Below are 27603 nucleotides of genomic sequence, written 5' to 3'. Positions count from 1 at the left end.
AATGCAAATCAAAACCACCCTAAGATACCATCTCACTTCAGTAAGATTGGCAGCCACTATGAAGTCAAACAACAACAAGTGCTGGCGAGGATGTGGAGAAAAGGGTACACTTGTACATTGTTGGTGGGACTGCAAATTGGTGCGGCTAATTTGGAAAGCAGTATGGAGATTCTTGGGAAAGCTAGGAATGGAACCACCATTTGACCCTGCTATTGCACTTCCTTTGCTCTTTAATTAAAAGTCGCTTTCTTATCAGAGAGGTTTTCCCTAGCCACCCTAGTTAAAATTTCAACTCCCTTCTCTCCACAGACACTTCTAACTCCTCTTTTCCACTTTATTTTTTGTTCCTTGCATTTGTCACTATCAAACATATCATATATGTTAATAAAATTTTTTTTAAATCTATGTCCCCATTAGAATATAAGTTCACCAGAGGTAGACATATCCACCTAATTTGTGCAGTGCAATGTTCCTAGTGCCTACAAGAGTACCTGAGGAGAAAGGTTCAACAAATAGTTGTTGAAGGAATGGAGGTTATTATTTCTGCTCTTCCCAATAAGCTTTCCTAACTCTCTTCTTCAAGCAGTCAGTTCTGCACATCTACCCTCTCCCCTCCCAGGCCACACAGGTGAACAAAAAGCCTAGACATGGCCATTCTTGGTAAACTCCTCCCCTGACAAGAGTGATTGGTCAAAAGGATGGATGCATGACCTGCGCAAAGACCATATCCTTTAGAAGAACTGGGACTTATGTGGGTTAAAAAAAGAATTCTTTCTTTCATCAGAGGTTATTCCCCACTATGTTGAAAAGCCATGTGTCAGGACTGTCCACACTAGGATAGAATGAGGTAAGTACCCAACAAAAGCAAAAGAGAAGGGTTGGGGTTGTGGCTCAGCGGTAGCGCCCTCACCTAGCACGTGCATGAGGCCCTGGGTTCGATCCTCAGCACCACATAAAAACAAATAAATAAAATAATAAAGATATTTTTTAAAAAAGCAAAAAAGGGCTGGGGATGTGGCTCAAGCGGTAGCGTGCTCGCCTGGCATGCGTGCGGCCCGGGTTCGATCCTCAGCACCACATACCAACAAAGATGTTGTGTCCGCCGAGAACTACAAAATAAATATTAAAAAAAAATTCTCTCTCTCTCTCTCTCTCTCTCTCTCTCTCTCTCCCTCTCTCACTCTCTCTCTCTAAAAATAAAAAATAAAAAAAATAAAAAATAAATAAAAAAGCAAAAAAGAAAATGAATGGAAAGAGATTTATGAGTCTTCAGTCCCAGTCTCTGACATCCTGAATCTTCTCTAGGAATCCCTCCCACTGACATAAACCACTAAATCCTTTGGGGCTTAAATTAATTTGAAATGTATTTCTGTCCACTGCAGAGCCCAGGTACAAAAGTGTATTTGTCAAATGGATTTGAGGAACACCGGGTTAAATAAAATAAGTTTCCACACCATAGACTTTCTCAGAGCCTTTAATATGCCTTATGCCTATAGATGCTTTATCTCCCACTGAGAGACCAGGCACATTATGGTAGGAAATCAGATTAGAAAATGCTGCTTTGTATAGAAATTTTCTCATCTTTCATCTAATCCCCTTTCTATTCTATTTTATTCTCTTCAAAATATGTGGGCGCCTACTATAATTCAAGGTCTGGTTGTAGTCATTGTAAAGAAAAGACAGATCTGCTCTCCTGAAATTTACAGAAGAAACAAACACCATGAAAGGTACATTGTTTGATGGGAGGTCACAGAAACAGCAATTGCATCCAGTAAAAGAGCTCAAGGAAGGTTCTTCTCAAAGTTAACGAAATCTCTCCCATAATTTTGGCTCTTCAAACACTGATTCAGATACCTTTTTTAAGGAAGCCAATAATACCTGATGAAGGAAAAAGTAATGACAGAAATATGAAAAGTAACTTGGGCTTACACAATAAAGTATGAACAATAATAAAATAATAAAGATTAAACAAAAAGGTAAAGAATAAACTTAGGAATTACAAAGAGCAATAAAAGGTAATGAAAACAAGAACAGAACCTAAGGCTTTCAAATTGGGTTGAAAATCACCCAATAAAATCATCTGGATTGAATTCCAAAGATAAAGTTTGACATTCCTTTCTTATAGATCATTAGTTGTTTCTCCAAGGGATACCCAGCCTGGATTTTAGGCAGGGTCAACTTTAAGAACACACACAAGGAAGAAAAATTTCTTTAGCCAACCTTGATTTCAGAAAAATGGATTTCAAATGGCTGCCTTGTGGAGCTATAATCGTTAAAAGATATTTTGGCTAGCACAACAATTTTGTGACCTTTCCTGTCTTTGCCAGGTTTTAACATGAGCTCTGTAAATACAGATGCGCATTTTTTAAAAATTCTTTTTACACTTTATTTTTTCTTCTACAGTAAGCTCTTGCCCTTTGCCATGAACGTTTACTCCTATAATTTCTTATCCTTCTTTACTTTCTGAATAGTTTTCTATAACCCAGTGATCACAACATTACTATACCAAGAAACTAGAAATTTTGAATGGATAAAGCAGAATAAATGGACTGATTGTAAAGGAGGTACATTACTTGGGATGACAGTTCTGTCTGACGATGAATAAGTGATATGTGCCATATATAGTTCACTGAAAAGTCAATCTTCCACTCTCCACTTACATCTTAGGTTCTCTTGTCCTCCTCTATGAAAGCAGTTTGCATATTTTAAGGTTTCACATAAGGGATCCATCACACTTCAACCGGCTGTTCTAACCATTTGATTAACAGTATGTCCCACTAGCTTCTTTGCTATTAACCTCAGAACTACAGCATTGTAGACCCAAGCTGTCCCATTCCTCAGACCCGAGGCAGGTATTTAAACCCTACCTCCTGTTCTCTGTCATTATCTGACACATTAAAATAATTTCATCTAGCAACTCCTAAGAGAAAACATAGGGTCAACACTCCAGCATATGGGCACAGGCAACCACTTTCTCACTAGCCCTAAAACTCAGAAATAATGCCAATCGTGAATGAACAAATGGATGGCAACAAGTTAAAAAGCTTCTACACAGCAAATGAAACATTAAGAATGTGAAGAAAGAATCTACAAAATGGAAGGAAATTCTTTCTACTCTTCTGGCAGAGGATTAATATCTAATATAAAGAATTAATGGCTGGGGTTGTGGCTCAGTGGCAGAGTGCTCAACTAGCACATGCAAGGAGCTGGGTTCAATCCTCAGCACCACATTAAAAAAAATAAATAAAATAAAGGTATTGTGTCCAAGTACAACTAAAAAATATTTTTAAAAAAGAATTTTTAAAAAAACTTAACACCAAAAAAGAAAATAACTCAATTAATAAATGAGCAAATGAATTAAACAGACACTTCTCAAAAGAAATACAAATGGCCAAGGAATATATGAAAAATGTCCACCATCATTAACAATTAAGGAAATACAAATCAAAACTACACTAAGATTTCATCTCACATCAATCAGAATGTCAGCCATCAAGAGTACAAACAAGGGGCTGGGGATGTGGCTCAAGCGGTAACACGCTCACCTAGCATGTGCGGGGTGCTGGGTTCGATCCTCAGCACCACATAAAAATAAAATAATGATGTTGTGTCCACCAAAGACTGAAAAATAAATATTAAAAACTATCTCTCTCTCTCTCTCTCTCTCTCTCTTAAAAAAAGAGTACAAACAATAATAAGTGATGGAGAGAATGTAGAAAAAAGGAGCATTATTACACTGTTGGTGGGACTGTAAGTTAGTACAACCACTATGGAAATCAGTATGGAGTTTCCTCAAAAGGTTAGGCATGGAACCACCATATGGCCCAGTTATACCACCCTTTGTATTTATCCTTAAGAATTAAAGTCGTACTATAGCAATACATGCATACCCATGTTTATAGCAGCACAATTCACATAGCCAAATTATGGAACCAGTCTAGGTGTTCCCCAGTGGATGAATGGATAAAGTAACTGTGGTATAGATACACAATGGAGTTTTATTAAACCACACCAAAAAATGAAATTATGTTATTTTCAGGAAAATGGATGGAATTTGAGACCATTATGTTAACAAAATAAGCCAAACCTAAAAAGTCAAGGGTTTGGTTTCTCTCACATGGGAAGCTAGAAAGGAAAAAGGAAAAGAAAGGTGAGAGGGCAAGAATATCATGGACATCAAAGGGAGATCAGTAGAGGAAAAGGACCAAGGGATGAGATGGGAAGGGATAGGGAAAGTGCTGGGGAGTGATATTAGCCAAATTATACTTTTATATATGTGCATGTACAAATATGTAACAACAAATCTCATCATTGTGTACAACCATAATGCACTAATAGAAATATGGTAAGAAAAAATTCCATTTATAATAAAGCATGAGTACTTATGGTTTGAATATTGAGTTTGACTTGTTAGAATATGATCCTATTCAATGCCCTTATTATAAGTGATATTTAAAAATAATTTCAACTTGAATGTATTTTCTCATGCTTTATAAAGCTCACACCTATTGATACTCCACTCTATACATTCTTGTTTTCTCTCCATGAGAATAATTTTCATCTTCTAATTTATCTACTCAGTCTCAGTGCACCCTGCTCATGACCACAGGCTAACATCCACCTGTTTTCCTGGGCAAAGAGATTATTCTTGGGGTTCTTATTGATGTTCTTTCCTTTCTTCTTTTCTTCTTCTTAGTTTATTTTCTCTTCTCCCTTTGGGAATTGCCAGCTCATATTCTTTCTCAAACAAAATCATCTGGTAAGCTAAAAGTCATTATAGGTGACCCTAGTACCATGTCCTCCAACAATAGGAGGTATCTGTGTTAATAATAAAAAAGGGGGGGACACCATGCCTACTAGCTTACTCATGACAGCTTCAATTTACCCTATTGTCCTGCCAACATCATGAGTACTCCCTCTTTGATTTTCAAAAGTATCTTGGTCCAGAACAAAAATTATATAGATAGCCTACATTTATAATCTCATTGAGATCAGCTCTTCAGCAGAGCCCAAAATATAGCATTAGAGGAAAATCATATTCTGTAAAAATTTAACATTCAAGGAACTCAAAAAGCATAATCAAACAGACTTTAAATTATTTATGCTCTCTCTTGAGTATGCATTTATTCATTTACTCTACACACACTGCTATGATGTCCTCTCACCTTACTAGGTTTCTGCTTCTGCATATTCTCTTTCTCTACATCTCAGGAAAAATACCCAATTTGATGAACTAAGAGTTTGACAAATTCAATGGGTTTTTTGTCTACTGGGAGGGTTATAGTGCCTGAACACAAGAAGTAATTTAAATTTCTCTTGAAGCAAGACAATTGAATGGAGAGAGAGAGAGAGAGAGAGAGAGAGAGAGAGAGAGAGAGACAGGCAGGCCGGCCGGCCTGACATGTTCATCCATGTAGCTGGTTAGGAGATTGAAAGGTCATTTCATATTTCTATATCATAATTTTTACATCTGAACCTATCTGAATCTCAGGATTTAGATTCTGTATGGGTGGTTGTAGGCCTGGAGATATACATTTGGTAAATTACAAAAAAAAAAAAAAACTGAAACCTAGCTTCTTTTCAGCTCAATTCCAGACTGAATATTTAGATGACCTACCCGCAGCCTAAATATCAGGCAAAAAGAAAAAAATCTCTGAAGGAAGCTAACATCATTACAGCATCAAATTATCTCCACTTTACATATATTACATCTGACATTTAATCAGAAATTACCAGGCATACTAGTAGATAACAAGAAAACCTGGAGCTCAAGAAAAAAAAATAACTAATAGAAATCAGAAAAAAACCCTAAAGAAGAGCTACACATTGAAGTTACCAGTCTTTGAAGTAACTTCATTTTTAAAAAATTGACTATAAAACATAAGATTTTAGTAGAATCTATTTAAAAAGTAAAATAGTCCATAATTATTGGGTTGGGTTTTTAAAAATACATTTGAAATGCTAAAAAAATTGTCTTAGAGATTAAAATATGTATCCTTGAACTGTTAAAGTCAATATTACTCATAATCTGAAAATATGACGTATTAACTCTTGTGGAATGCAACTAACCATGTGTGTTCAGTAAATTCATGGCCTTAACTGCAAACATTACAAAAGAAGAAAGATTAAAGTTCAATGATATAGGCCGGGGTTGTGGCTCAGAGGTAAAGCACTTGCCTAGCATGCATGAGGCACTGGGTTTGATCCTCAGCACCACATAAAAATTAAAAAAGTATGTGTCCACCTATAACCAAAAATTAAATATAAAAAAGTTCAATGATATAACTATACAATAAGAAATATGAATAAAACAAACAAAACTCAAAGAAGACAGATGGAGAAATAACAAAAATAAAAGAAGAAATCAATGCAATAGAAAATAAATACTATTTCATAAACTGAGTGACAATTATACAGACGTTGTCTTGGTTCATTGGTGGTGCTATAACAAAATGTCTCTGAGCCTGGGTAATTTATAAAGAATAGAAACTTCTTTCACATAGTTCTGGATGTTGGGAAGCCCAAGATCAAGCCATGAGCATCTATGAAGGGCTGTGCTTAAATTTTGAACGTTGCATCCTCTGGAAAGGAGGAACACTGTGTCTTTATGTGACAGAAGGTGGAAGGGCAAAAAGGGGCAAATTTCCTCCAACAAACCTTTTCATAAGTGTTGCTAATCCTATTCATGAGGGTAGAGTTCTTCCAAAAGCCATAGCCCCACTCTGTTGCATTAGAGATTAAATTTCAATATGAACTTTGGAGGAGACCGCAACATTCAAACCACATCAGGTGTGTTCTCAGGGTGAAACAGCATGAAGTCAACTTATGATTTGTATTTATGCCATGTTTTACTTTAAAAAAAAAACTACAATGAGTGTCTTAATAAATAACCACTTCACTGCAAATTTGGCACATTATGTGATATACCTTTGGCAGGGAACACTTGAAAAAAATAAAAGGCAGTGAGAAACTAAAACCATATTTCACAGCCCTAACTTAAAAACTTTCATAAAGATTATAAGAAACAAGAGGTAAAACATCTAGTAAGAGACAAAGAAATGCGGAGCTACTCTTGGCTTATTTATAGTTTCTCCAACATGGACTGACTGGCCCTCTTCTCTTCAGTTCAAAGCATAGGCATTACTGTGCCTCTGGGAGAAAGTTCCTGAAAGTTCTCACCAAACCTGGCCTAAGTCTTAGGTGATGGGGAAAAAAAAAAAAAGATCCCTGACCTATGCATCCTTTCTCCTCTTACAACCCTCATATCCACTACTGAATATAAATATAACCTAAACAAGTATACTTTCCTCAGGTTAAAATTAGACTTCAACAGGGCTGAGATGAAGAAGCAGGCCATCAAATGACACCTTGTGAAAACTAATCTTTGGAGCAATTTTGAAATAGATTTGACCTACTAAGAATTACATGTATCTGTTTAAAGGACACCTACAATCCCAAATCTAGCATTAGAATGGCTGAAGACCAGTGCATTTTCTCCAGTTGGCTTCTATGGTTATCTGAAGGTTAATCCTATCTCCCATTCACCCCTAATTCCAGCATCCCTCCTGTCCCATGACTAGGAAAGAAGAGGGCCGATTTGAAATAAGCAAATTCTTATTCAATAGGCCTACACCAGCTCTGCCTCAGGTATTGGGACAATAGTTCTCACGAAAGCCATATTCCAGCCTTTCTTTGTACTAAAGAAGGAAGGCCCATGATTCAGTCTGGGCTTCAGATACAAACAGATGGCCTAGTAGAATCTGTTTTGCTTTTAGTCTCCTTATAGCTACCAAGATGAGGCAGAAGGCTCTGCCTGGCTCACCAGGGCTCTGCTTTGGGGTTTGAAGACAAAGAAGCCTCAGCTCCTTAGCTTTGTTTCTTCAGGCACACATTTCCCTGATGGTCTTCTAGAGAGTCTCTTGTGCCAAGGACAGGGTTTGGGTGTTCCTGGATAGCCTGAACAAACACCATCTGAAACACACCCCAGCATTCCATTCCTAAATCTCACCTCTTTACTGTAAATTACATGGTTACTCAACTGGGAAAGGGCAGACAAAGGGAAGAGATAAGAATCACAGTTCTCTTTGCTTAACAGGCACTGCCTTTTATTTCAAGACCACATAAGAAAAATTACCTTAAAACTTTCCTGTTAAAATAAGGATATTCTTTATTTATCTCTTAAGCTAATTTGTGGGACAGGACTGTGTGTGTGTGTGTGTGTGTGTGTGTGTGTGTGTGTGTGATAGAGAAAACTATTGGAGTAATTACTAGAAACATTTTTTTGTTTGGTTGTTAATGAAAGCTCAGATTGCCCTTTAGTTTATCTTCTACCTGTGATTTAGAGGAATATTTCCAGTAGCTAAATTTTAAATACCATTGGTCCCATGTCTAAGAAGCCTAAAAGGAGCTTGACAGCCCCCAGAATCCAAAATTTTGACAATCACTCATAATGTTATTAGTACTTAACATTTATGACGTGGTCTGAGATTTCCAGAAAGAGTGCAAAGTCATTTAGACGAGGTGCCAAAAGGCTCTGTGGCTACATTTTTACTTTCTGAACACTTTTATACTTCTGTTTTTGCATTAAAAAAATACAACTTCAAATGAAAACAGTCCCCGAGGGTGATAATTTGATTTTCTAATTTTTCTTTCCAAATTTAGACATTTCACCACCATTAATGCAAATGATTCTGCAAAGCAGCACATTTACAAATGGCTATTAAACTAAATATAACATTATGTACAATCCGTTGGTTATGATTTCCTAAACACGAAGACATTTCAAGTAATGACCTAGTTTAAAAAATTAATTTGTCAAAATCTGTCACATTTTATGTGTCAATATTTTTCAAAAGTTTTTTCAAATACAATTTTTTAGTATTTTTAAATGGTATTTTGATTGAATTATTACAACCAGCTTGTGAAAATGCATTATTATGCTGTTTACTGATGAAGAAAAGTATATTTGTCTTCCCCAATTTCATACAGCTACATGGCTCGGCCAGGACTGGAATCCAGACTTTCCAGTGTCTAATGCTCTATCCACTTCATTACACTGCAAAACCGTTATAGCTGATGAACAAATTTTACTACCTCAAGTTTAGAAACTCTTGTCCTGAAATCTCTGGGCTTTCATAGAGCAAACCAGAGTTAAGCATCAATACTAATTTAGGCTCTGTACAAATAGCCTTTAAAAATTATCATGGGCACATTTAAAAGTATTTGACTGCATAAAATAAAATGGTTGAGAGAGAAAAGAAAACCCAAACACAGAGAACAGCACTTGAAAAGGGATGTTAAGTGTTTTAGTCAGGCTTTTCACTACTGTGATTAAAAGGCCTTACAACAACAATTTTAGAGGAAGAAAAGTTTAATTGGGGGCTCACAGTTTCAGAGGTCTCAGTCTATAGACAGCCAGCTCTATTCCTTGAGGCTCAAGGTGAGGCTGAACATCATGATAGAAGAGTGTGGCTTGCTTTGACTAAGTCTGTTTCTGATCATTAACACTATTTCCTAAATGTATAAGAGATTTAAGGCTGTCCTTTGATTTTTGCTAGTACTGCTAACCCCTACAGACCTGTGATTAGTGTTACCCGTACACTATGGATTTTAAATTGTACTTTAAAAGTTAAACTTAGTTAAATGTAAAGCTTAGGGAACAGCACTTTACCAATTTGGTATTTTCCAAAATAAAATTATCTGTAGCAATAGTCTCATATTTGTATAGAAATAACAAATTTGTTTGGTGTTTATTCATGTAATTTGATGTTTTATAGCTGTATAAAAGCAGCCTGTTGTCAATATATACAATTTTGTTGTTTAAAAAAAAAAATATATATATATACCCCAAAAGAACGCCCCTAATGACCCACCTCCACCAGCCACATCCTACCTGAATTCAGTTACCATTCAGTTAATCCCCATTAATGGGATTAATTCACTGACTGGGTTATGAGAGCCACTCATCTCTGAATGTTCTTACATTATCTCACATATGAGCTTTTGGGGGATACCACACATCCAAACCATAACATTAGGAAAAACAAGAACCTGCAGACTCTAGGTGCTAGCTGAATTAGGAAATTTTTTTTAAAAGTTCTGGATCTTCATTGTGTCATGAACTCCACTGTATGTAAATACAGGTTATTTGCTCTATGCCTCAAGGAAGGAGACCAGAAGTCTTCATTTTTCTATCTGATGGGAAATTTTCTCTACCTGCATGCCATGCCCTTCTCCCTAACCTGCCCCTTTGATGCTTAGATTCCACTTATGCCTCCATAATCCAACCAGGCCTTATGGGAAGGCCTGACCCTGACTTGCCCCACATTCCTTGACTTTCTTTAGCCTTTCAGGTGTGATTACACTTAGCACAATGCAGTCATTGATTGACTCCCCTATGACTCTTACTAGACTACAAGTACTTTAAAGAGGGCTCTAAAGTATCCTATAAAAAGGAACCACACATTACTCAACTTTGTTTCCCTGATACCTTATAAAGTCACAGCTTTACAGTAAGTGTTCAGTAAACATTTGTTTAACACATGAAACCCAGGTGGTCACACCTATGCTGTGGCATCATTACACCCTGCATAAGGACAAGTGGAGATCTGAGAGCTCTGTGAAAGGTGCTCCATTTGGCGGTAGTAAACTGCAGAAAGGCCCTGGGTAATAAGCAAAGGGTCTTTACTGGTTCCAAAACTTGTAAACATACAGTACCACCATTCATTGTTTTAAAGAAATAATAATAATCCCTGAAGTGCCTGAAAGTGCTGTCCTTATCTGGGGTACATGGATGAAATTTTAAAAGGGAGTCCTCCTTTTGAAGATTAGCTGCATGCTGAAGTCCTTCTTAATTTAAGATTTTGAATCTCATATTGGTAAGACTGGATTCTAAAGACACCTTTGCTATCAAGAGGCACCTTCAATAACAATGTTCAAATTAGTAATAATAACATTTTTAAATCAATGATCTCTGGCCAGGCACTGGACCAATAACTTTGCACACACCATCATTTTACGTTCTCCCTGTAATTCTATAAGCAAGTTATTATTTCTGGCTCTGTTTACTCATGTGGAAAGTGAGATTTAGAGATCCCATCACTTGACTAATTTCATGACACTAGGAAAGGCAGAGTAAGGATTCAAATCACAGATTGTCTTCACAGTCCAAACTCTACTGTGCTGAGCTTAGCACCTGTTAGGCAATTGTTTTAAGTTAAAATAGGGATAGAGAGAATGCCCTTTGGAATCAGAAAGAGCTATAGGCAAATATGTTTTTTTCCAGTTACTTGCTGTGTGATCTTGGGCAAATGATTTCGTTTCTTTAAGCTGAGCTTCCTCATGTATGAATGGGGATAAGTGTTGGTTCACAGAGTTATTCAGAGGAGAAAACAAGGTTTGAAAGTGTTTATGCACACTGCTGAGCAGACAATAGGCCCCTCAACAAAAATGTGTAAAAATGGAGACTATTCTGAGGCCCTGAACCAAGAGAGTATCAGTGGACTGAATGTCAAAAACAGGTTTGAGGAAAATTAAAAGATAGTTGTATAGGACTTATTGTATATCCAAGTAGAGGGGAGGGCACAAAACTGGAGCTCTTCAAATGCCTCCTCTCTCCAGCATAGAAAGCACACATCAGCAATAGGAGTGATTAACAGATACATCGGTGAAAGGTTGTCTGGCACTAAAAATACCTGTGCCCTAAAGTTTCCTTTTATTTTAACCTATGGAACAGTTGCTGAAAGACCACAGGATTGTCATCTTATTTCGCTTCTGCATCTGTAGAATAAGGTTGATGATAATGTCAGGTGTTATAGACACCATGGAAAAAGCTCTCAGCATGGTGCCTGAAATAGCATAGCAGGTATTCAATAAATGGTAATGAAAGTTAAAATTACAGCAGAGTTTTAATACAATCATAGAAAAGGAAAGAGGTGATTGATAAAATAAAACTTTTCTCTCTCAAAGGAATAGAGCAACAATATAGATAGATTACCACCACATTTAATTCAATATGTAGTCCCCAGAATTTTAGAGAGAAATCTCTTTACCTTGTTTGTGTTATAGATTTAAAAATGAATCACAGAGGGTAGCACCTCCTTAAAGAAGTTAATGCTACTCAGAGTACAGATCCATGAGTTTCAACTAGAGGAGGTTGCAGAGGCTACAAAATCAGATGAACTGAAGGTTGAGAAGATCTTAGATGATTCAAGGCAACTATAATATGAAAAAATATAATTCCACATGATATTGCACCATTTAATTTATCTGTAATCCCTCAGAATGACACACTTGTCCTTGAATGACTGTTCAACAAGGAAAAGAAAAAGCAAACATAACATGAAATGCTTAATTCTAACTCTTGCCCTACCTATTAATATCTAAAGAGCAGTGTTTGTTGACACTCCTCCTGCTCGCACCCCCAAAAGAAAGATCCTAAACATAGGGTTTCTTTCATTGCCCCACAACCTCCAGATGCCACAAGAAGAGAAAGGTTTCAGAGGGAACAACCAAATGAAGTCAAAACAAACAAACAACAATTAGCATTGTGGGGTTAGTGACTTCAAGAGAAAATTACAGTTTAAAGGGAAATGTTTTGTGTGAATTCTCCTCTGCACACATCCCAGTCAGAGCAGCTAATAAATAACACAGACTGCTTTCTCAAAAAGAAAAACTTCAAGGCATGAGAGGAGGGAGGGTGGAATCATCAAAGGTAATGTAGATAACCAAAAGCTGAAAGTTGATGGCTCTGCAAACACCTATGCAGAATGCTTTTCTTGTGCTGGAACTGAGAAAACACCATCCACCACTTATATTCTTTGTTCCACCTGGGTGCAGCCCATGAACCTGACAAACTCTGTCTTTGGCCCCATCTGAACCTCAGAGCTGGTGTTTCAGGCCTCACACCTACTTCACCAAACTTGACCTACCCTGGGAGTCCTGTCACTCCGAGCAAAACGGAGATGGCCAGGTTCTTCGCAAAGCACACAGCGGCAGTTCTTAACTTGGGGTCCCCAGGGAAAACCCAGGAAGTCTATGGGCACCTTTTACATGCAACTTTACATGCAACTCTTTGAGTCTTTATGTTTCTTATGTGTTTTCCTGGAGAAAACATCCATCACTTCATCATAAGCTCAAATGGATCCTTGATGTGGAAACAGCTTAAAGACTGCAGCATGAGTCTTTGAACTGAAAACATACATAATAAAGGCCAAGTTCTATTACTCTCTGAGGTTTAGTCCTTCACAAAGACTTCATACTGAAAGATTTTTGTGCCTCTGAGAATGGGAAACTTGGGCTTTCTAAGCACTAAGGGGAAGGGATGCACAGACATCACAGTGGGAAAAGGTAACTGCCCTCACCTCCAGAGACAGGTGTCACTGGCAAGAGCACAGTCTAACGTCAAGGCACAGACTTCTGGAATCTGAAGAGGCCTTGAAGGGCCCAGTCTCTGCTCTCCAGAGACCCAGAGAAGCTAAACAGTGCTCCAGGTCACACTCCTAGAACAGAAGCAGGCACCATTCCTGGGCCCTTCTCCACTCCTGTCCCCACAATACCAGTGGGACAGTAAATAATTAAAAGACTCGCCCATTAAGATACTTCCTGAAAGAAGTCAAAATGGTCAGATACAGAAGTACTGCCCCTTACCACATTGAGTATGATGACATAAATCAGGCTAAGATGTTTACAAATACTTAGAATCTGTCTGGGTAGGTACTTTAATATCTGATGACTTGGAGTCTAATAAGCAATCATCAATAAAAAGTCCACCTGGGGAGAGCACAAGGTAAAAGACACTATCTACTGACTTCCCCAGTGGCTGGCTGCTAGCAGTTCTTTGAGAATTCAATCCTATCAGCTGGGTGGCACTGAAACCAGGTCCTTCCAGGGCTGGGATATCGAAGGGACCATATGGCCCCGGCAGAACACTTCAAACAGGCAGCTGTATAGCTATAATTAAATCTGTAGTAGTCATGCTATTATTTATTTAGCAGATTTTTTTTTCATGTACCCTTCACTGAGGTCTCTGAGAACATGTACCAAATTAGAACAATAGAGAACACTGAAGAAACAGAAAAAGGGAATCGAAGGGAGAGTAAGCTTCTCACACAAGGGCAGACAACAGCCACACAGAAGTTTCCCTGTGAGGTTCTTCATCTGCACCTGGAGGCTCTCAAAGGGCCACCAGCAGGTTATGATCACTTGACCAATGTGAAAATGACCCTCAGGGTCCCTTCATTTCTTTGTTCCAGGGTACACTCCAGCCCAAAGCCCACTTCTTACTTGGGGTGGGGGGATGCAAAAACAATTGCCACTTATTGACATTTATCAAATTGGAAAATCTTAAAAGAACTCAAAACTGTCTAGTCCAATTTTTCCCTTCAACAACTGTATTCCTAACATATAGTCGTTTGATTCTTCTTAAACATTATAGTGAAAGAAAAAAAAAACATTCAATTCAAGAATTAATTCAACATCACACCTGCCCACTCTCTGGACCCTGAAAGAAGGCCTACTCCCTTCTCAGGGCCAGGACATTTAACACCTGACATTATTTACCACTGTTCCTTGAAGTCTATAATGAACAGTTTCTGTACTCTTGATGCCTAAAACAATCTTCAGTGCAAAGAAAGACTTAAAAACATTGTAAGTAAATTAGTGATAAAGCCTCATCTCCTTTTATCCTTTATTGAACTAAAAGCTGCCTCCTTGCTGGGCATGGCAGCACATGCCTGTAAACCAGGCATGAGGCACGAGAATCATGAGTTCAAGGTCAGCCTCAGCAACTTAGCAAGGCCCTAAGCAACTCAGTGAGACCCTGTCTCTAAATAAAATATTTTTTTAAAAAAAAGAGCTGGGGATGTGATTCAGTGGTTAAGTGCCTCTGGATTCAATCTCCAGTAACAAAATAAAAAAAAATAATAATAAAAAAATAAACCCTACCTCCTTGAAATATCCACCTGGTATTGCAATTTTATGTCTGGAGCAACAGACAGCAGATCTATCCTCCCTTACTAGAAAACAACAACTTTTCTGAGCACTCTACCCCTATAGCCCTTCATCTCAAAGCTGGAGGAGTTACTTCAATTCTTAGTTATTCTCTGGTTAGTGCCCAGGCATCTCACTATGTTAATTATATATCTTAATCCATTAGTTATCCTCAACTGCTTTTGGATAATGGGCATCTTTGAAAAGCCTAAATCAGATGAAAGTCATAAACTTTCCAAATAAAGTAGCAGTTGTCACATATTCTTCATATTTTGAACTTATATAGTTCACCTTTATTCTTGCTAAATTCCTGTGGGTTTAAGCCTATCAAGATCACTGTCCATATTGATGCTATCATTTAAAATTAAGATAGCTAACCTTGTCAGTTTTGTGTCATAAGAAAATTTAACGTGCATGTATTGTGTCCTACTTCAAATTGCTGATAAATCCTTTCAACACAGCATGACAAGCTAAAAGTGCCATGATATTGGAAACCCTCCCACATTTACACTAGCTATTAACCAACACACTTGGAGTATTACTGTTTAAGCAGATTAGAACCCTCTGATGGTAACACAGCCCTATTTGTGCAAATGCTTACTACAACATCATTAAGACTCCATGGATGCCTCACTATAATTGTGTTTCTGCTCTAAAAAGAAAGTGACATAGATTATACTTCTGTTCTTTTATTCAACATAAATAGTGATGAGTTAGACCATAGATTGGCAAATTTTCTCTGTGAAAGCCCAAACAGTAAATATTTTACATTTTGTGGCAATGATCTCTTGCCATATATTCAGATATGTTTTTTAAAATTCCATAGTTCATCCTATTCCTCTGCTTTCAAGAGAAAAGGATAAGGGAGTAGGGAAAGAAACTGTGTGTGTGTGTGTGTGTGTATGTGTGTGTGTGTGTGTGTGCACACATATATGTGCATGTGTGTGTTGCTGGAATTCAAACCCAGGGCCTCACACACTAAGCAAGTTCCCTGCTCTGCTCTGGAGGTAATATTTACTAAGCATCCATTCTGCTCCTGGTATGTTTCACATATACTATCTCCTTTTATTCTTATGAGTACATGAGGAGATACTTTAAAAAAAAAAACAACTTCTTGGGCTGGGGATGTGGCTCAAGTGGTAGCGTGCTCGCCTGGCATGCATGCGGCCTGGGTTCGATCCTCAGCACCACATACCAACAAAGATGTTGTGTCCACCGAGAACTAAAAAAAATAAATAAATATAAAAAAAAAAACTTCTTTGTAAGACTCAGAGATATAAATAAGTACTGCATAAGATCACACAGTAAGAAGGGAAGTCAGGTTTTGAACCAACATCCTAAGAGTTATAAAATTCAGAGTTTTCAATCACATCAAGCAAAATACATTTCCTAATATTCAGAAAATGCTGAAATTACCCTAAATCTTCTACCCTTCTATTTAAATCCTTTTCTCATTTTCTTTCCACACAGAGGTTTTACAAACTGGGCGTTTAGAGCAACAAGGCACCACTAAAATCAAGACAGGACAGCTCCTTGACTGGTGTAGACCACAAGGACACAGATTAGAACACATATTAGCAAAGAGGCGCAAGTCCCTGGTATAATCAGGGAAGGGAGAATCTTATACCTTTTATTTAATTTGTTCTTCTTTTTTAACTTAAAAAGAACCCTGCACATTGTATTACTTTGATATGCTGTTTAGAAATGAAAAACCATACAGGATTTTTCTAAGTACTAATGGAAAACAAAATATGAATGTACTTTGGCCTTTAAAAAGGCCTAGCTGCATTCTATTCCATTAGTAATTAAGACATCCTTCAGGGACAACTTTGATGTCTCCTCATGAAACTCCCTTCATGACACATTCTTACATGTGTTTTCATAAGTCTCAATAGAAAGGGCTATTCTGTGAGAATTGCTCACTCTGAAAAATTTCACAACTTTTGTAGATAGTAATGGCAGTTGTTCTTCTAAACAAAATTTCCTTCCAGAAACCAGTAAACTAGGAATGCCTTCTCAGAGATCACAATAAAATAGGCAGTAGACTTTCCATCTAGTCCTTCTTACAAAGTCTCCAAGCAGGCTGCTTGTTGAAATTTCTGGAATTCCCTTTGTTTATTTCTCAGTGTCTCTTAATAAGCTGATATTGGAAGAAGAAACGATATTTGAGAAATGATGTATAATATAATCAAAGACACAATAAGAAAAGAAATGCTGTTTTATCTCTAACCAAAAGGGTTTTTTGAGACAAATCATCTTAATACATAGATGGATTTCAATTTGACTGGTTCTCACTTATTTTCAATAATATACCAAGATTATTATCATAACGCTTTCCATGGAATCTAAACTATAAGAAAATTGGATAAGTGAGATGGTGTTATAATGTATAGAACTAGTAAATTCAATCATAAATCCCATTCAATGACAAATCCTTTCCATTTGCTCTGCTTTCCCCCTAATTTCACATCACCAAAAAATGAAAAGGTTCTTATATAAAACTAGAATGTTATACAGTCCATAATTTGACATGTGCTCTACATAAATGAACAATATTATGCCATCTTTCAATAAAACACCTTTCTGTGCTGACAGTTGGCTTTTCCAATATATCCTTAAGACAGACCATACTTTATTTTAAACAAAGGAGAAAAAGATTCAGTGGTGTTTTTTATGCCAGTCAAACAACTGTTCATTCATTTTTCTTTGCAGTATACTGATTATTTCAGATATAGGTTATGGTATAAATGTGTAAATGGATAATAGCAAATGAAAGAGTAAAATATATTTGAAATGGTAGAATTTACAGGACTATTCTAAATGAAAAGATAATATAAGTATACATTTCAAGCAACTGGTTGACCTAATTAATAGAGCACAATGCTAATGAGCATAAGCAACACTAAATTTGTTCTTGGAAAATGAATTTTAACATATATACAAAATAACAAATACAGATTCAAACAACACTAACTTTTAAAGTCACCAGAATAAAAGATATGACAATAACAATAATATGAGAAATCTTTTTTCTCTGAGAAAATCAGGGTCATAAACATTTCCTTAGCTTAAAAAAAAGAGAAAAAATGAGTGGATACTTATTGTCCCCAATTAGTTGTCATCATTAGAAACTAACTCTCAAATTAACTCCTGCCTCTCCAAATAGAGAAGATGGACATACACATAAAAAGCAAAATGAACAAGTAACAAATTTGTGTTGCAAGTAGTAAGTATTAGCTGATTAGATATTCAAGGAAAGAGTTGGTTACATCTGATAGAAAATTTAAATATGGATGTAAGGAAAGAGTAGTACTTGACAGGTCTTCAAGTAAAGATATGATTTGTAAAAGTTAAGGAAAATGGATCATGGGATCCAAAGGAAATGTACATGCAATAATAGTATTCCTGGAAAAACAACCCAACATTTCTTTAGAGTGAAGGTAGAGAAGTATAGTGCAAAAGCCAAGAGCATGGAATATCAAACAGCAACTGGCAATATCAATCTGAAAGATGCGGAATGATATCTAAAATGTAGGTGACTTCCATCCTACCTCAATTTATTAAAAAATAAAATCCCCCAAAAAAGGCAATAGATCATTTATATAATAAAATGACAATGAAGATTTGTATAACACTTTAAACTGTAGTAAGCACTTTCCTTTTCACACAACAAGCCTGAGGAGAAGGAAGTTCTCTGTGAATCATAAGACCTGTGTTATGAATAAGAAAAACTGAAGTTCAGAAGAATCAAAGCTTAACATGCTTATTTAAGTTAATGCTCTTCCTGAGATAGGATTAGTGAAAAAAGCTCAGTAATAATTGCTTTTTCCACTTACCAGAAAAAATAAAGTCATAATGATATATGTGTATGTATGACTTAATGACCTAGAGGGGATTGAATCTATAGTGAGGATAAATACTAACTGATCTGAAAGCCAAAGAACAATGGATTATTTCAGTAAAGAACAAGGTGAAGATTCATAAACCAAGCGAGATCTAACTCTTGATTATCCACTGTGATCTGTGATGGAGTCAACTCGACAATCTAATCTAGACTTGTTAAATTCACAGGAATTGTAACTACAACCAAAAAAATTAAATTTAAATGTTGTAGTTTATCAGATTTGAGGACTCTGGGGTCTTTATTTCAAAGAATTCTAAAAGCCACAATATTTTCCATTTACTGTATGAATCAAGTCATTCACTTGTATTATTAAACTGCAGACAGTTACAGTTCAACTTATTTCTCCCACTTCTTACCCAACTCTTTATCTAAGGAAGAATGTTTCATTTGGCTAATTCTCATCTCTTCTGTTATTTATGTTCTTTAAAATGAAAAGATGCTTCCAAAGTCCCTTGTTTCTCTTTGATTGACAGCTCTGGCCCACACAGTTATTTCGTCTTTCACTGAACTCCTGCTGTGCTCCACTGTCAGCACCACACAGTTTATTTGGTCTTCCCAGCTAGATACAAACTCACAATAGGGAATCATATATCATACCTTTTTTAATTATATCAGCCTCTTTTCACTGATCCCCCTCCAATCCTACACACAGTACAGATATACAACATCAAGTCTTTTAATCATTGTAGCAGCAGAAATGTCCAACCAATCAAAGAGCCTTAAGAATTTTTAAAAAAATTATTTTTTTAACACTAATTCTGGTAATTAGCCTAGTCAACATGATGTGTACCTCAAAGGCAAACCAAAGGCCAAAAACTATCAACTGGACACCTGTCTGTTTCACTGTGGCTTCAAACCTCAGAGACACCCCTAATCTAAATAGGCAGAATTCATTATGCTGATTAAGAGCACAGGCGCACACAACAGGATGCAGCCTACTGCTTAGATGCTGTTTAACTTCAGGGAACTTAATCTCTCCAGGCTTCAAGTTTACCAATTCCAAAGCATTCACGTGGCATATGTAAGTAGGGGTCCAATCTATGTTAGTTATTGTTAATTATTCTTTATACTGGAACAGACTCAATTGGGTGTTCTATCAGTGAGACGCTTGTCTCAATACTAGCAGGTAGAGCCACAGCATGATTAGCAGTACAGCTAATTTTGAAATTCAAAGTTTACAATGGCTCCCTATGCAAAGACTCAGTTACTTTCTACCTTCATGTATATGTATGCATAGAACACTGATTAGGCAGGAATGTCTGCTTGGTGTGACTAACCACTGGCTTTTGGATTACAGAAAAAATAATACCTCTGCCCTTTTAATGTGGTAGAAAAAGAAAAAAAAAAGTGTTGTTTCCATTTCTGTTCAGTTTCACTTGAATCTAGGGAGTAAAATGAGACCATTGATGGTAATACATGGAGAAATCAGGAAGCTCTGGTGGTGGCTGATAGGATCATGAAATTCTGCCAAGGTAAACAAATCAGCTAGTCTCCGGATCAATCAGAAGAATGAACTGCAGACAGTGGAAAACCATTCACCTTCTGAAAAAGAGTAAAAGCAACTTCCTTGTGAGCTGTGGCCTCTTCATAGATCTACTCTGCAGAGATTCCCCATTGAGGAGGCAGAGGAGCAGCAGAATCTGTAGCAACAAGCCACCACGTACAGCATGGTCAGCTGTCTTTCTATTAGCTCTCCCAGATAACAACACTCCTTCAAAGCTCCTAAGCACTTCCAGATAACTGTACAGTTTGGATGTCAGTTCACTCAAAATTCTCTTGGGGGAAGAGGGAGAGGGGGAGAGGCACAGCTGAGCTGAAAATGTGTTGAGTAATGCTTCAAAAAGAACCTTTGTTCAACTCATCTTGCAATTATTTTTTTTATTGTTGTTGTTCTTCCAAATGCTGACCACCAAGAAGGGCTCTTGAAAGGAAACCATTTTTGGTTGCCAAGGAAATTCCTACAGAGCCCAAAGAGCTCTTTCTCCCAGAGCTGGGAACAGCAACACCTTTAGCTAGAGCAATAAGAAACACAAGTGGTCAAGGCTAGGGCCACTGCACTTTTCACCTCCTTACCTCAGGATACAGGCAATTAGCCAGCTCAGACAGCCAATTAGACCAGGAACATGAACTGGAGGTTGTTTTTTTTAATATATATTTTTTTTAGTTGTTGATAGGCCTCTATTTTATTTCTTTATATGCAGTGCTAAGAATTGAACCCAGTGCCTGGCACATGCCAGGCAAGTGCACTGAGCCCCAGCCCCAGCCCATGAACTTGGTTTTTATCTCTGTATTTTAAGCTTCTGAAAAAAGTCCCAAAGTGAGCTGGGAGACAGATGCTGTTACTGAAATTCTTTTCACTTTAGCTGAATTGCTGAGCTTTTGGTGGAGTGAATCATAAAGAAGAAACTCAAACCTGAGTGGCAAGCAGTATCTTGGCAGTAGAGGAGGTTTATTAAAATGTTTAAAAAATCTAGGGCACAAGTGGTATATCTTTTGAGAAGTTAATTGTGTTGGCAATATATAGTGACCCAGCAACTGCACTCAGAAAAACTTCTCCTCCAAAAATAATCATGAAAGAAAACTAAAAATTACCATAAGAATATTTTGTCTGAGCTTATTTGTAATCATACAGAATTGAAAATAACTCAGTATCAATTAATAGAAGATCATTACAATAAAATATGATTATGTGTGCTATATAGCCATTAAGAAGAACAAGGTAGGTTCCATGGTACTGTGGGTTAAAAATAATCAGGTTATAGAAGAGTACAATCCTATTTCTCTTTTACATGTGGAAGCATATAAGTATGCATCAAAAAAGTCCAGAAGACTCTACATTGAACTGCTAATAGTGGCTACTTTGAAGGGTTGGAATTTAAGAATTATTACTTTCTATTTTATTCAAGCTTGCCTGGTTTAAGTTTTACAGCAGTTTTGTATATTCCTGAACTAGAAAACTCTTTTAAGATTTTTTAAAAATATTATAGTAAGAACATGTTACTATATAGAAGGTAAAGAATTCTTGTATGTGTGTGTACATATATAACCCTTATGGTTATGATTTATTTACAACCATATGGTTATGATTTATTATCATGTTAAAACTGATAAACCTGCTTTTAATTGAATGCTGGTTTTCTGATTGAATCAAATGGCTTTCAAGAAAGTACAGCATCAATAAAAGGGAAATTCAACTGTCCCAACTTTAAAACACACAGGTTTTTGAAATCAGTACTGACAGTTCTTCTCAAACTCTACTCCCACCCACCAGTAGTTAAAACTTAAGACCACGGGACAGAGCTCAGTGTAGAAAAAGGAAGCTATATTAAGTCAAATTTCTATTAGACAAAAGGTGATGACAAACATCTGTTTTATTAGTTATCTAAACGCAACTTGATCTTGTTTGAAAGGGACCTAAGGATAATCATGGCCACACAAGTTCCCTTCAAAAACATATGGCCCAAGGAAAGCCATAGTCACTGAGCCATTAGCAATACTGTAGTGACCAAGGACTATAACCCTGCTCACAACATACCTTTGTTCTCAAGTTTTCACAGATGCAATTCCCCGTGGAGCTGTTCTGACACAGCAGTGCCTCACTGGTCCCTGAAAACATGCTGAAGACCACTATTCTAATCATGGAGATCATGATCTTTTCTCAGCCATGGTGCCTCCCTTGAGGGGTAAAGTAAGACTATCCATATTCAGTGTGAACTTCAGTGTTTGAGCCATAAAAAAGAAAAAAAAGATGTTTGGGTATATTTCTGTCACCATAAATATGAACCAGCTACTAAGGCTAAGGGAAGCATCCCAGGCTATGCTCTGGGATGGAATCATACCTTCAAAACCATGAAAGAGTCAACTCAGCTAAAAGAGGTTGACTTGCACCTATGTCGTGTATGAGGAAGAGAAGGACTAGGAGTCATTCAGCTACCGAGTGTTTCCTTCTAGATTTCATTTTTTGGCAGTCATGGCTTAGCAATTTCAAGTTTGTACGTGACTTAATGGTTTCATCTTATTACTCTCTGACAAAATATCTAAACTTGGGTTTACTATCATAGAAGACCAACACTTCAAAAATAAAAAGGCATCCAAATATATTTAAAGCTAATGGATAATAGATGATGCTTAAAAATTATAAAACACTTTACATATTAACCCTAGGCCAAATTTCATGAGGAGACCAATGGGATAAATTCTCAGGGAAGCCTGTTAAATAATAAGAATCAAGGAAGTGATAATCAGACAAGCAGCTCTAAGGCTATGTGATCCTTACATGTCTCCCTGGGAATCTGTAAGGTATTTCCATGAATTCTGTAACCACTGCAAACTCCAGACTGCAATTTCACTTAAAGTTGAACATGGAATTGTGAGAAACATTATTGCGTTGTTGATAAACGTGAAAAAAAGTCAACCCCTTCTGAAGTTATTGTACCAATGAGCACAGTACTTCTACAAGAGTTAAAGCTCAAAAGTAAAATGATGAGAAAAAATGTCTTATCCACTCAGCTAATTCTTAACACATGAAAACTGAAATTAAAGATCCCGCATTTGATGAACACCCATCTAACACGCATGTAAAGTTTTAAAAGATTAGGAAAGGAATAAAGGGGGATAAAAAACAAATCAATCTAAGATAACCAAGGAAGATAACTGCATAATGCAAAAAAAAAAAAAAAAACAACTCCATAGCAACAAAATAGAAGAAGTTATTTATGTAGATTTACAACTAGATGAGCTCCAGATGTATTTTTAATCTACTGTCCACAGGTGTTTTTCTGCTTAATAAATATAACATCCAAGTTGGAATATTGTTAAAGCATTGAATCACCTAAATTTTGGCTATCTCTCTTCTGCTGTTAACTATTTTGAGCTATTTCTCAATCAGGCAGCCGCTTCTGAAATCCTAAGTTCAGAGGCTTGGCACAGCCAGAAAGAAAAAGTGCAGTCCACAGATTTGTTTCTTCTGTTTTCCCAAAACAGAATCTCATAAAAAAATATGCCCTCAAATTTTGTCACTATGTAGCTGTCAGAAAGAGCTGTTCTGTTCCTCTTTGTATCTCTGAACATTAAAACCATCCCTTGTGCTACTGGGAAGTTATATAGCTCCAGGAAGCCATGAGGCACCATCGCAACTGTTGAGATTGTATTCAGGCAGAATAATCAGTCAATCAGAAACTTCAGTCGCAGTTGGATGGAAGTTTTTGGGGCCAACTTGGATAAGCACACAGGACAAGTTTGACTTTACTGCCAAGCTCACTTCCAGGACATTGGCTAATTAATTATAAAAGCTTTTCAAAACAAATTTAAGCCTGGCAACCTTTTTTCCTACCCCAACAGAGGAAAATCAGGTTAAAAAATTAAAGCCTAGATTCACTGTGTTAAAACAAGTTTTTTAAAAAAGGGGAGTGGTGTCAGATTTACCGTATCTTCATCTTCATCTTATTTGCAAGTCCATCTTTTCTTCTCACCCTAAAATGATCTAGGGCCTTCTATATTTCTAGTTACTAAGAGAGAAGGTACAGAAAGAAACTGGAAATACTACTTTGAATTCCTCCCCTACTTTTGGTTGTGGAAGACATCATAAATCAGTCACAGTTCCTCTTCAAGCTCTTTGGTAGGAAGTAAAGAACAGATTTTCTTCCTTTTCTTGGACAGAAGAACACATTAGATTAAGTATAATTACTGTAATAGACACCATTTGCATAGACAGTTGCTCTTATAATAGTGTTTTTACCAATCTTCATTTGCTTGCTTTGAAAACAAGAGGAACCAAACTCTTGAGTTAAACCTTCTGGCTTCATCTTAACATGAACTTTCATTACTTTGAGATGTTAATGATAGGCAATGAAGATTCTGGTTTTAAGGACCCAATCACACAGGTTTTATAGCAAAATGAACTTCAAAATATCATAATTTCCCAACATATTTCTTCTATCACTAGAAATAAAATCTCATGCAATTTGTATCATAAGTCATCAAACTTCTTCTACATATACCCAAATATGAAAAGATCCAAGAAGGTAGGAAATTTCTCTCCACCAGAATTTACCAGCTGCCTATGACAAATTTTTGACCAGAGGAGGGCTGTTCCTAAAAAAAGAATTCCTCAAAAAGTCTTGTCAACCAGATATACCTAACCTAACCAGTGTACTGCCTTACCCAACTTCAAGATTCCTGGCAAACAACCTAAATAGTCAACACTGCTTGGTAAATACTGAATGAAGCCAAATGTGCAAAAGAGCTTTGAAGGAAATCCTAGTGGTCTGGGTCTCCCTCTTCTGCTACAGGTACATACCTACCAATGTATCCAATATTTAAATGACCCTCTCCCTGATTATTTCAGGAGTTGAGCAGGTGGAAGGGAGGAGAAAATCCACATCAGCATTTGAGGGAGGAGGCATTCAAGGAGTCAAGAATTCATCTCAAGGCAAAGGTGGAGGGAAGTGATCAGTCCTGATCAAAAGAAGAAGCCCCTCTTTTGGAGAACAAGAATAAGTAAATGAAGATCGGAAGGACAACACCAGATTTCAGAGGATCTTTAAAGTCAGGAAATTCCAAACTTAACTCGATAGTTTCCAATTCGGAGAAGAAAAATGAGGGTAATAATATGAAAAGCACATTGAACTGGGAGAAAGTGGGAATAAAGGTTTAGTTCTAAAGGTTTTTCTAACAATCCAGATCGGAGATGATGGCGGCCCTATTTGAGTATTGCTGGTGGAAAGGAGAAGGTAAAAAGAATCCAAGAGCCATTTCATAAGAAGGAATGTAATTTCACCTTTCCTGTTCTTTTTAGAATTCACCACCCCTATAAACCTCTGTCATTACTACAAGTACTGCCAGTTAAAGAAGAACACTGTCATAAATATTGCCTTTTTTAGAAAAAAATAGCAAAGTGTGAAAAAGAAATCTTCAAAACCACCCTACTTAAAAGAGAAAGAAAGGAAGAATAAGGTCACATAAATGATACACAATTAGCAATGTCAAGCATGAAGCCAACTAGAATCACACTCTCCTATATCAAAGGACAAAAGGAGCAAGAATCAGATACTTGATTTTCTGAAGTGAGCCATATATTACTGTTTCCACTTAACAAAGTAGAAAACTGGGGTTCATTACATAACTATCTAGTTTTGAAACAAGTTCCAAGTCCATGGTACTTGCTTTTTGTTTCTTGCTCTTTCCAACATAGCTACCTCCACTATAACCCTGAAAATGGGTTGGGGTTTCTGTCCTTTTAAAAATATGCCACTTTGATTTATTTGAAGCCGTAACTTCTTTATTAATCAGGAAGCATCCTTTTATAAATATTGATAAACTATATTCTTGAAATACATCTCTCCACAGGTAGATACAGCCAACTGGGAAAATAGCCCACATTCTTTTGAAAAGAAAGCAGATTCAAAACCCAATTGCTCTTCATTTCAAATAGGTTACTTGCTACAGGTTTTAACAGACAAACAAATATAAAGCTAGAGAGATGATTTAACAATCAGTACCTGAGCCTGCTGTATCCCTCCAAAATTAACAACTGCCAACATTTCTTAGCTGTTTATAGTTTACCCAAACACTTTCATAAATTATCTCATTTAATGCTCACAATGCTCCTGAGGCAGAGGTTATTACTGTTTGAAAGCTAATCAACTATAGCTCCAAGGTTTAAATTGCCCAAACCATCACCACCCACAAAGGCTGGAATCAAGATGTAAACTCTGTTCTGACTCCAGAACTCTTCACATACTGGTTACCTTCCCTCAGGTAAAGTGCAAGCATAAAGGACACATAATGGTCCATGTTACATGAGGCAACCATCATCTCTAATCTTTTCCTAGCATTGTTTAGCCACACGTTCACTTGTACATTTCAAAGAGTCAAGAATTCTTTGCTTACCTGGTCCTTCTCTGGTTTATCAGAAATGTCATTCAGACTGGAGGAAGTCAGATTCCTATGGGTCATGGCTGGACTACCTGGAAAAACACAAGTGATTTTTTCATTAAAGACATCTCCTCAAGACTAAGACCTTGGTTGTATAATTCATAAACACTAGTAGACAAAGATGAGAATGATGATGATGCTTTTAAACACATTAGGATTCTCCTAAAGAATTTTCTAGAATTCAGGTTGGAGTACAAACGTGGTTAAGTGGAAAATATTTAAAAATCCCAAATACTTTAAAAATCTTATTACCTGGTTCTACTTCAAGACAAGTTAAACTTTGAAATAAACTTCTATGACAATAAGCATCAAGAGAAATTTCCTGGGCTAGGGTTACAGCTCAGTGGTAGAGTGCCTGCCTCGCATGCATGGGGTGCTGGGTTCTATCCTCAGCAACACATAAAAATAAAAAAAAAATAATAATAAAGATATTATGTCCATCTACAGTTGAAAAAAATTTTTAAATAAAATAAATTTCCTCTGGTTTGGCTCACTACTATCGCTGCCTTCTCACACACATGTTAATATCCCTGGTTTCTTTTCCTTTTCCATGGCCTGCAGAAATCAATTCCTTCCTCATCAGCAGCAGAGCTGGCCCCTGGGTGCAAGCCTGGACCTCCTCTCCCCGAGGACTTGACAGTCCTTCCTAGGACCAGAAAAGCCACCTGATTTCCCTTTACTCTTTTTAATGGACCAGAAAAGCCACCTGCTTTCCCTTCTCTGAGAGAGATTTCAAACAGAATAGTTCTCCTTAGTGGGTATCTGATCTGGAATCC

The 27603-nt window shown here is 36.9% G+C and overlaps 1 protein-coding gene across 1 annotated transcript in view; it reads right to left on the bottom strand.

The window, feature by feature from the left end:
• LOC308631641 (electrogenic sodium bicarbonate cotransporter 1-like) overlaps positions 1–27603 on the bottom strand; it is a gene marked incomplete at both ends in the record, with an annotated part of 236068 nt that overhangs the window by 15788 nt on the left and 192677 nt on the right. Inside the window, 1 exon segment of the mRNA XM_081263022.1 lies at positions 26783–26859. Within this exon segment, the coding sequence (XP_081119148.1) occupies positions 26783–26859 (77 nt within the window).

The sequence above is a fragment of the Spermophilus citellus genome (assembly GCF_964194105.1).
Source record: "Spermophilus citellus genome assembly, chromosome: 12".
NCBI lineage: Eukaryota > Metazoa > Chordata > Mammalia > Rodentia > Sciuridae > Spermophilus > Spermophilus citellus.
Note: the sequence above shows the minus strand (reverse complement) of the source record. Positions and strands in the feature narration are given on the sequence as shown.